This window comes from Morone saxatilis, unplaced genomic scaffold, assembly GCF_004916995.1.
Source record: "Morone saxatilis isolate NCDOM2014 unplaced genomic scaffold, NCSU_SB_2.0 Contig5, whole genome shotgun sequence".
NCBI lineage: Eukaryota > Metazoa > Chordata > Actinopteri > Moronidae > Morone > Morone saxatilis.
The window spans coordinates 16,062,837-16,074,038 of record NW_023340095.1 but is presented as its reverse complement, the minus strand read 5'-3'; the positions used below and the strand labels follow the sequence as shown (position 1 = coordinate 16,074,038).

At 38.4% G+C, this 11,202-nt stretch overlaps 1 protein-coding gene across 2 annotated transcripts; it reads left to right on the top strand.

Annotated features, from left to right (window-relative positions):
• Positions 1 to 937: 937 nt before the first annotated feature.
• On the top strand, positions 938 to 9,828 carry nr1i2 (nuclear receptor subfamily 1, group I, member 2). Of its 2 annotated transcripts, none has more exons than XM_035677046.1 (9): positions 938 to 1,115; positions 1,917 to 2,110; positions 5,161 to 5,291; positions 5,623 to 5,792; positions 5,881 to 6,140; positions 6,241 to 6,386; positions 8,629 to 8,745; positions 8,915 to 9,020; positions 9,105 to 9,828. In XM_035677046.1, exons 2-9 carry the CDS (start codon positions 1,923 to 1,925, stop codon positions 9,259 to 9,261), a joined length of 1,275 nt encoding a protein of 424 aa, XP_035532939.1. In that variant the 5' UTR covers positions 938 to 1,115; positions 1,917 to 1,922; the 3' UTR covers positions 9,262 to 9,828. The 2 variants fall into 2 exon arrangements, with proteins under 2 accessions (XP_035532939.1, XP_035532940.1); XM_035677047.1 differs by having other exon boundaries at positions 938 to 1,111; positions 9,105 to 9,261.
• Positions 9,829 to 11,202: the final 1,374 nt, after the last annotated feature.

Genomic DNA, 11,202 nt, shown 5'->3' with positions numbered 1-11,202 from the left:
TCAAATGTCACATAGTCATAGCTGATGTCTTTCTGAACAGGAATTCAAGTTTTAGTAAACCTCTTCAGGAAAATATTTTCCATAATTCTTTTTAAAAATGTTGTATGCTGATAGTCACTATAAAAAAGCAAACCAATTAAGGACAGTTGTTTATGAGATCAAATAGGCCTATAAAGGCATACTCCAGGTTACAATGCATTTTGACCTTGGGTGTGACAAATTTTCTTCAATGACTTCAGATGTTTTGTATTGTATGTCAATGTGACTGTCAGCGCCATTCTGAACGGAAATCTACTATGTTAATGAGAAAACTGTCTTTACTTTAATGCGTATTTACAGTGGAGGTGAACTTATATTTTTTTGTGTAGGGGGTTTTATATCGTAAATGAATCACATTTTCAGGGGGACATTAAGTCAAATGATATATAAATATAATGTGTAATTGGGTGAAACGTGAGAACTCATTGCAGTTGGCCATTGACCATGAACAGCGAATAAACAGTCCTCCTATGTCATTTTCTTTCTGTTTTGGCCACGCCCAGTTACAGTACAGTAGTAATTGCTTGAATAGACGCCCAGCAAAATCCAAAACGGCGGCTGGCAATAGTTTTATTTTATTTCAGTATTTATTTAGCAAACAACGGTACTTACTTGCCCGCAGTTGTGTGTGGAAGCTGCTCAGGATCATCTGCATGGTGCATCAGTCAACAGTGGTCAGTGGCAAACTTTCCTCCGTACTCACAGTGGATCTGCACACGCTGCAATGGGTGCAGCCTTTACATGTCTCTCTTTTATTCTTTACTTTTTATTTTTCACTTAATGTCCGGCGGTTGAGGGGTGCGTGCGTAACAGGGTGGCACGGGATGCGCCACTGGCATGGGCGGGCATTGCACCTCCACCCCCCCCCACCCCCCTTTGGCGACGGGCCCGTCTCGCAGGCTTCAGCCAGGATTACTTGTAGCAACGAGCCCGGCATCAAACAACAACACGACAAGCAGGAAGACTTAGTGCGATACTCGTTCTCACCTGTTGAATCAATCCAAAACCCGCCGAGATTAACCGCTGACAGGGCGAAACTACAGACAGCTGTTTGGACATCTGGAATCACCAAGTCAGTGAGTTGAATGATCCTGATCGCTGTTTGATTACCGCTCGACCTTTAACCGGGTACAGGAGAGGCAGGGAAAGTAGGTCTTTTCAGATTATTTGAAGGTTTACGGGCTGTCTCTTACATGTGTTAAACGTATCATGTCATATTTATGTGTCACAAAGTTTCTGCTGCCTGCCAAGACGAAGGCGCGACTGTCGCTCAGACAAACAATGCTTTTACATGCTACTTATTGTGTGTGTACATAATGTTTTCTCCAGTCACTGTCACACGGCTGTGTAAATGAAAGTATTGGATTACTGGTGGCGGTTGTGCAGGAAATAGACATTTTAACTGTGATTTCAAAATAATGGCATACATGGCATGCATTATTGAGGGTTAATGATAAAATGACATGTTTTTAAGAGTAAAAAGATAAATTTTCTTCAGTTGAAACAATCTTACAATTATACTAAGTGATTAATCAAAACCTCTATTAACCCATTTGTACTACTTCTATTGAGTACCAGATAAAAGCCTATCACTGCAAACTACAATAGTGTGACAGCGTCAGGCAAATAAGTGGTATTGGAAGTGATGAGTGTCCCTATTGGTGCTGTATCAGGTCAAAAGCTGTGCATTATTCCTTGTATTGGAGCGCCAGTTGTGGTAAAACACTGAGGTTTTTTGCAGGTACTGGTGAGCCTCACCTCACAGTGTTGTTTGTGCTTGTGGTTGTCAACACTAAAGCCTCTCTTCCCACTTACTAAAACAACACTGCACACAAAATTAATGGTTATGAATTAACGTTTATCTCATCATCCGTCAGGTGAGAATGAGTAACAAGGCCACTGGGGCGCAGACCATCCGAGAAGCGCTTACGGGGCAAAATGAAGAGGACGAGGACGAGGAAGGAAAGGGGACAGAAGACGAGGAATCCAGAGCCTGCGGTGTGTGTGGAGATCTGGCCAAGGGTTACCACTTTAATGCCTTGACATGCGAAGGCTGCAAGGGCTTCTTCAGGTGAGGTTGTTTTTCTTCTTCTTCTTCTTCTTCTTGTGTTTTCTTCTCTTACACACATGCTGCAGCGTCTCTCTCTTCCCCCGCCGTTGATGCTCCATTCAGTGTTTCTACTTCCTGGCTGTGTGACATTATTTATAACAAGCACCGTGAACATGTGTGATGTAGGAGAAAGGTGACAAAATGTTTCTCTTTTTTCAGAAATATATAGCCAAGTGCCAGACACTCACTGGCACTGCCAAAACAACAAGTACAAAAACCATCATTTGCTTTTGAATTTATACTGTAACACTCCATTCCATTTCTCACTCGGATGAATGAAATACACACACAATAGTTCTAGTAAAGAATAATGCTGTTAATCACAAGGCACACAACAATCAAAGGTTTAAAAAGTATATTTGGAATTGGTGATAAATACATTACAGTAAAAAATATATAATAATGTAATAATGTAAATATAAACAAACAAAATACACCAACTAATGAAGCCATACAAAAACTAACCTATAAGGAACTGACGGACAACAGAGGGGATAAGATCTGTCTGTGTTTGACTCCAATAAATGTTCAGGTATTAGCAACACAGTTCAGGCTGTTTCTGACCCTCACTGACTGACTGTGGAACCAGCAAGTAAAAGATCTCAGTAGAAGATCAATTAGAGCGAACGAGAATAATTAAACTGACAGAGAACGTTTTTGGAGAAGGTGAACTCTTTGCTGACCTTGCTTTCTGTGATTGTATCTCAATCATTAGTGACAGCATTGCCCCCAAATTGGGATTTTGCTCACCAATCAATGCTTAGAGGTCCAGTGTGTAAGACTTAGTGGCATCTAGCAGATCGCAACTCACTTGCTTTACGCACTGTTTCCAAACGTGAGGGAGAAACTACAGTGGCTGCGAAACTCGTAAAAAACGCGAATGGTCCTGTATAGAGACTGTGTTAGGTTTGTCCTTTCTGGGTTACAGTAGAAACATGGCAGTTCAACATGGCAGCCTTCATGAAAGGTGATCTGCGGCGTCAGTAGGTAAAATGTCTCATTCTATTCTTATTTTCAGGTGTACACTAAGGAAACATATCTATTGTATTTGATTCTTTGAATAAAGGCAAATGTTGTCCAGAGAGAGAGAGATAAAGCAAAAATGTAATACAATATATATATTCTGTATAAATTTGTAGAAATAATTGTTAGTTGTGCTCTAGACAATGTCTCAAAACAACCAATTCATTGAACTTAGAAACTATTTATAACTTTAAAACACACATGGTATCTGCGTGCACTCTGTCCTCTGTCTCTTCCTGTGTGGCTACCTCTTCATCTGCCTCAGTAGACAGTTTCCTTCTCTGATGTCTGACATCAAACTCAGTTCCCTATAATGTGGCTTAAGTGTACATTTACGTGTTTGTTTTCAGTTGTTCAGATGGATTTTTTGTTAGAAACAAAGGACCCAGTTTTGAGAATTGGGTAAAACAAACACCAAAGCTGCAAATGCATGCTCCAAATGATGCTCAAAGCTTTTTATACCATCAACATAATCATTGAAAATGCTGTAACAAAAAAATAACTCTTCACTCAAGGCAGCAAAAATAGAAAGAAAACATATTTTCCTGCAGTAATTAGCGGTAAACAAATTCAATCAAAGTGGCAAATTATCTTTGAATGTTTTCTATTCAATATGTTGCTTTAAAGGGCATATGTTTTCATTCACATTATACCTACTGTGATATTCTCCCTGCTCAGACATGAATGAACTTTCTCAATATGCTGAATATGCTAGAAGAATTCTGTCCCTTCATTGAGGAATGGCGAGTACTGTGTTTTGGAAGATAAACAATTGATATTACACTTTATATGAGATACATTGCTTCAACTCCAGCTGCATTTCCTACTTCCCCTGCTTCATTTTTGCATCTTTATACCGATTATGTAGTCAAAACTTTGTGATCTTTGTAGAGTGTGCATCAAGACCGTACAGCGCACTAAAATATTTATTTTTATCCTAATTTGTAGCTGATCTTTGTGTGAAACGTAAAGAAATCTATGTGAATGCATCTTAGTTTTTAGACCTTTGCGTCACTGCTTTTCCAGTTTTAGATCCCAATGGAGAAAAACTGACGACATGTGATTACATTTAGTATTGGGATTATAATTATACCAGATTACCAGAAATATTAAACATTTATTTAATCTCATCAGCAATAGTTTGCATATTAATATTTACATTATGAGCAACATGCCTGAGAGTGATTCAGTTCACTAGTAAAGCAGTGTCTTACACAGTAGTATGTCAGTGGAAGATAAATATCTCAGATATATAGTTCTGTGCAAAAGCAGGAAGGAAATGCTGCACACTTGTGTGACAAAATTTGAAGATGTGAGAATTTCACCCTCTTTTTAGCTTGTTTCGTTTTTTTCGAAAGTTCTTGGAAGATCTGGCTCTTTAGCTGCTGTATGTGGGCTGCTGCTTCAAGTTTGGTTTGATCTATTGCTTTAGCTTTTGTGTTTAGCAATCTATGTCGGCAAGACCAGAACTGTTTTTCCACAGGGACAGAAAGTACATCAGTGTCAGTGTTACACATATGTAGTTATTTGATTCTGCGATTGATTATCGCAGCTTTAAATATATGATTATTTTTTTAATATATGATCCTTTAGTAACTGACATCCTTTTAAAAGCATCGTTTTCAATTATATGTACATTATTTGACTCTTTATTGTTATTAAATTATAGCTATTAAGATAGAGAAATGATCCCCCACACTCTAAAACATTTTGTGGGTTGGAAACATTTTCAGTAGTCCCATCTAGAAGTCTGCTCACTTTGGTTTATACAGGATTACTATTGGCCGTACTTACTACTAAGTATTAACTATTCAGTCATTAGTGTTGCCACAGGAATTCTCATTGACTCAGATACACTGTACACTGTATTTATGAGCTGTGTGGTCGACTCACTAATACTACAATGTAATGTATGTTTTCATGCATGTGATTTCTAACTTCAGTGTTGTTTGTTTGCTGTTACTAAGTGGATTTTTAAATAAATTCAGACGTGCCATAAAGAGGTCAACGCAGCTCCGCTGTCCGTTCCTGAATAAATGCACTATAACCAAAAACAACCGACGGTCGTGTCAAGCCTGCCGCTTCCGTAAATGCCAGGCCATAGGCATGCGTCAAGAAAGTAAGTAGCATACAGATAGACCAAATGACCCCTTATTATTTATACTGTATATTACTAGTACAGTATGTGATGTGACGAGCTCATTATTCAATTGCTGGAGGTAATTCATTATTAAATGTGCATATTGAGTTAATATGTTATGCTATATCTATATTTTCTTTGTGACTTTTCTATTTCAACACAATCCAGCAATAGAAGTTAAACAGCACTGCAGGAGTGATTGAAAAACATGAGTAAAACTTAATTTAAAAAAAAGTTATTCAGTCATTGGTGTTTTTAAATCAGTATTTCCATGGTAACATACATACAGGTCTTTTTTTTGTCCTTGTAGTGGTCATGTCTGAGAAGGAGGTGTTGGAGAGGAGGATCCGCATCAAGAAGAAGAAGATGCTCGTTGCAACAATCCAGCTTTCCTCCCAACAAGAGGAAACAATTCAGGAGCTACTCTGTGGCCACCGCAGCACATTTGACTCAGCATTTTACCGCTTTAGTGGCTTCAGGGTGAATGTGTGAATGACTGCAAGCATGTTTTAGGGTGTTGTCATCATCATTGTCTTAACTTATCTGACTGACATTTTATTTTTTTCAGCCAATGGACAGAAACATCCTTCCTGCGAGTGAGTACAACCATTCTGAAAACGAGCCCTCGTACGCCTGTTCCCTCTCCTTCTCCCTCTCGTCGTCCTCCTCCTCCAGTCTCTGTGGTTCCTTTGAAAAACAAGACAACCAAGAGGGCGAACAGGCCAGAAAAAACACAGCTGTTTTCACTGCTCTTCCGCATATGGCTGACCTCACAACTTACATGATCCAGGACATCATTAGTTTCTCCAAAGGTCTTCAGGACTTCCGGTAAACGTGTGCTTCAATGCATATTCAAATATGTCTCAGTGGAGTTTTTTGTATGATTCATGTCTAGCTTTTAAGTGTTTATCACACTGGTTTTTTATAGGTCTTTAAGCATTGGGGACCAAATTGCTCTGTTGAAGGGAGCCACATTTGAAGTTATGCAGATCCGCTTCAACATGGTATTCAATGCAAAAAGAGGCACCTGGGATTGTGGCCATTTTACATACTGCATAGATGACGCTGTACGAGGTGAGACTGCTTACACAAGCGAAAGTTACAGAATGTATATTTAAAGGGGTTGGGGCTAACTTTCCTACTCTGCAGTGTCCAAAAGTAAAGACGAGTAGATACACATCACACATAACACTTTAAAATGTGCATAGATACAGATTTTCACTGCATAACACTATTTCTTAAATATCTACAAACCAAGTCAAACCTGCATTGATTTATTTTTTGACAACAGTTGCCAATAAGCACATCCAGCACACACTGAGCAACATTCACTTGGAGTCTTGTTTTTTGGGCACCAGTTGCAAGTTCAATATTCACTCTCCTTTTAGTTTTGTTATTGAGCTCCATCAACTCATGAGGAAAATATCTGGCTTTTTAGCAGCTGAATGCTCTATTATGTTGGTAGTGTATCAAAGTTGGCTTGAAAAAAATAGCTGTTGTGAGACTGAACCATAACAGTAAGGTTGGGGGTTGTTAAACCAAAACAGTTAGCTTAAAGATGCTAAAATGCTCCATAGAGCTGAGTACAAGGGCAGAGTTGGATGATAATTCTCTGTGGGTTCATCCCTACAAGCAACTAATTTCACATGCAGTAATTTCATCCATTTTTAATATAAAAATATTAATTATAGCAGCTTTAAGAAAAGAGGTGCAATCATATGGAGGCTGAAGTTCCACTGGATGTTGTAATTCTAATTCTAATTCAGATACATTCAGTGAGGGTTTTAGCTTAGAATGGATTGGAAATACAGATGGATCGATGTGATTGTATTAAGTGATAGAGGATATATAAGGCACAGATATGATCTGAAACTAATTAAACAGCACAGAGGTATGTGCTGTATGTGAGGAATCTAGGTTACAGCTGACAACGTTTAAAAGCAATCCAAACTATCAGCAGTCGCAGACATGTCAAGTACCTCTGATTTACAGACAGAGTAATTTTTTTGACCTTATGAATGATATTTATTATCTCACTTGTCTTGGTTTCAATTAGTCTTGAGCCTTTAGCTTATGTACGAAGTTTCTAATATGAATGCAGACATCTGTGCATACATATATAGATGTTGTATTTTTTATTTGTGAGCAGTCAGATATGTAATAAAAGGTGTATGCATCACTTATCTCAGTTCTCAGACATGTAACATGACGCCTGTAGGAACGTTCACTAGAATGTTGTCGAACTGGTTTTGTCTGTTTCTTTTCTTTCTTAAGATCAAACAAAATGCAGTTCACATATATTCGCTGTGTTCCGGCTTCGTGCTCACTGAGGTTACCCGGTAGACCGTCTTTAACACTGTGTGCATTTTCTAGTTATATTCACTGTAAAATTAGGAAATAAGATACATATATATATATATATCTTATTTATATATATATATATATATCTTATTTTCCTAATCTTACAGTGAATATAACTAGAAAATGTGTTAAAGACGTTCTACCTATTTTATTTACCATGGATTTCAAACCTAACCCCATGGTTTGACAACAAACTCAAAATAATTTGCCACCATGTAAATACATATCCTGTATCCAAGAGTTTTGTCTATATTGTCCAACAGTCTTACATTAAGTACCCTGTAAAGGATTAAACATCCAGAAATAGTCAAAGAAAAGTCTACATTTACATGATAGTTGAGACTTTATTAAACATAAAAAGGCTCAAGAAAAGAAAACATTACAGGTAAATGTGATGTTAAATTTAGCATGATGTACTTTTCCACAGAATTCTTATTTATTTTAAGTACAACAACACAGTCATGCCAGAAAGGCTGTTCTCATTCACTACTTGACTCAAACTGATTCCACTTTTGTGTTTTTTTTGTCTTATTTTGCATTTCCTGAAGATGATTCATAATAAAAGCCATGCTGGGTACCACATTCCCACTTAAAGGGAAACTCTTACCAATTCTTACACATCAAAGTGTGTTTACAAGTCCTGGAGAGTACTACTGCATATGTTATATAAAGCCTTTTGCGTGTGACAAATGACCTCAAATGATGTCACTTGAGTTAGAAATAAGTGAGCTCTGTAACCCACTCCTTTTCTCTGCTTATGGCAAGCGGTTCGAGGCTACATTTGCTGCTATTAGCATAACACAACTGAATCTTGACCAAGTGTTTGGTGGTCGAGTTGCATTGTGGGTAATGTAGACACAAAATTTTGACAGAAGAATAATGTGTGGAATGAAATGAATGATCATCAGTCATTGTTTTGCTAGTTTTACCTTCTCTGTGCACTTGTGTTTTGTAGCCGGCTTCCAGCCGCTCCTGCTGGAGCCTCTGCTCAAATTTCACCACACACTGCGCAAACTGGGCCTGCAGGAGGAAGAGTATGTTCTCATGCAAGCCATGTCCCTGTTTTCTCCAGGTAGCAGCAGGTCTTCATCAGTTCATCCCAGTCCAATCATGCCCTGTGAATACTGTATTTAAACCCTACAAACAGTGTGCACTTGTATCCAGCGCAACTTTAAAAATTAAAGTTCTCAGGTTCAGGTTCCTTTGCATTAGTAAGTATTCGTTTTTATTCAATCTATCAGATCGTCCAGGTGTGCAGCAGCACAGTGTAATTGACGAGCTTCATGAAAACTTGGCAATGACGCTGAAAACCTGGATTGACTGCAAGAGAACAGGACCAGAAAAACAGTGAGTGAAAAACCAGGTGCCACTCTCAGTCCACTGAAAGCTTTCACAGGTTTACAACCTCCTTTGTTTCCTCTGTGCCTCCAGCTTGCTGTACCCCAAAGTGATGGCCTGTCTCACCGAGATGAGAACAATGACCGAGGAGTACAGCAAACAAGTTCTGCAGATCCAGGACATCCAGCCTGACGTTATCTCTCCTCTCATAGTAGAGATGGTTCGTAAAAACCCCTGTAATGACTTCTAATACTGACATCTACTGTACATGGACAGCTCAGGCTTCTGGGTCCACCTATGCTATTTAATAATGAAGACACCAAACTGGAAACCAGTTGAATGTGATCATGGATTTAAAGAGAAGTATTTTGTTATCTGTCTGTTATTTGTCAAAACCCTAAAGAATGCATTTGTCATGTAACAGTCTTAAGCATAGACTGCACAACATCCTGAAATAATTAACCTCACAGTCTGACTCCTGCTGAAATGTAAACTATTATCTGTTCTCTGCACACTACCTGTCAGACAGCATTAAGTTTGTTTTGTTAACTGGTGAAAGTACTAGTGGATGTGTCATGTTTGTGTTATTTGTTTTGCTTACTTTAAGTACATTTGTATGTCTATGAATGAATGTCGACTTAAGGTTGTGAGGTTTAATGTTTTTTTTTCAGACCATGAAGTCTGTATTTTCTCAGAGAGAGCTGCAGTTGCAAAGACTATATTTGCTTTTTATATACGTTACCTCAGGTTGTGTTGATGCAATCATATAAAACAAAAATGCTCTACACTCATTGTAAATAAAACTTACTAATGGTGCTCCTCAGATTGAAGTGTGTGATGGTGCTTCTATGGTCATTAACAGCATAACAGGACAAACACTGCCCCACTGTGGTCGTACTCAGACAAAAGATAACAAGGATGTAAATGAGTTGGTGCCACAGCAAAAATCTGAGCTGGTATGTGTAAAACTGTTTGTACTGTAAACTGTAATAATTATGGCACATGTTAGCCATGATAGTGGCAGCAGTGACTGTGGCAGTCTGTCCTTCAGTTTGGTCCAGACTAAAATATCTGAACAATTGTTGGATGCATTGCCATTCAATTTTGTACAGACATTTGTGGTCCCCAGAGGATGATTTCTACTGACTTTGGTGATCCTCTGTCTTTTCTTCTGGGGCCACAATGAGGTCAGCATTTGTCTTTTGAGCGAAATGTCTCAACAACTATTGAATGGGTTGCCATAAAATCCTGCGTTGACATCCACGTCCTTCTAAGGACACATTGTAATAACCCTGCTTTCATCTAGTGCCTTCATCGGGCACAAATCTTCACAGTACTGTGGTTTATGACCAAATATCTGCAAACCTAATGACAATCTCATCAGCCTTATCTGCATTTTGTGTTTAATGCTAATTAGCAGATATTCGCATTCTAACATGCTTTGACTATGTGATGGCACATACTGAAAGAAAACGGAACAGACACAGATTGATCATTTCCAGGCTATCCTACTCTTTATTTAATGCAAATTACAGTACCAGGGAACTATTCCTCAGAGCACGCAGAGGGGATATTTACAGAGGTGCACATTGAGCATACCTTCACAGAACAAAAAAAACAAAAACAAAAAACAAAACAAAAAAACCAATGAAATATAAATTTCAGTCACAAACAGAGGCATTCAAGTAGTAGTACTGTTATACAGGATGTTTTTGTAGTATTTTCTATGATTCTTTTCTTTAACCCCAGTTAAACCTAGTTAGCATATTAAACTAGTATATATGCTAGTATAACATACTAGCATTTATACTCTTCTTTTTTGGTAACTTTTGTGGTGTTTTTATTGAACTGGAGTTAGGGGTAGGGTGAGGTGGTCAAACTGTCTGGTGGTAGCAACACGTTCATGAATGCAAAATTACAGCAAGCAGGAGACAGGAGAGAGGCTACATGACTCGACCCCTTAGGTGCTACTGAATTCCCCCCCAAATATCCGAATATGCAGACAGGAAGGAGAACAAGCAAGAGGACAGAGAAAGAACAAAATATCCAGAGTAAGAAGAAGGGAGACAGAATACAGGACTGCCTCTGAGGATGCTCATCACAACTACATCTTAGTTTGGCTTTGGTAACAGAACCAACACTGTGAGTAATACAGAAACTGTACTGTATTGTATATATATATACAGTATAT

Coding starts and splice junctions, on each gene's coding strand:
- nr1i2 (XM_035677046.1), top strand. CDS start 1,923: ATGAGTAACAAGGCCACTGGGGCGCAGACCATCCGAGAAGCGCTTACG. Junction 5,292..5,622: donor CATAGGCATGCGTCAAGAAA/GTAAGTAGCATA, acceptor TTGTCCTTGTAG/TGGTCATGTCTGAGAAGGAG. Junction 6,387..8,628: donor CATAGATGACGCTGTACGAG/GTGAGACTGCTT, acceptor TGTGTTTTGTAG/CCGGCTTCCAGCCGCTCCTG.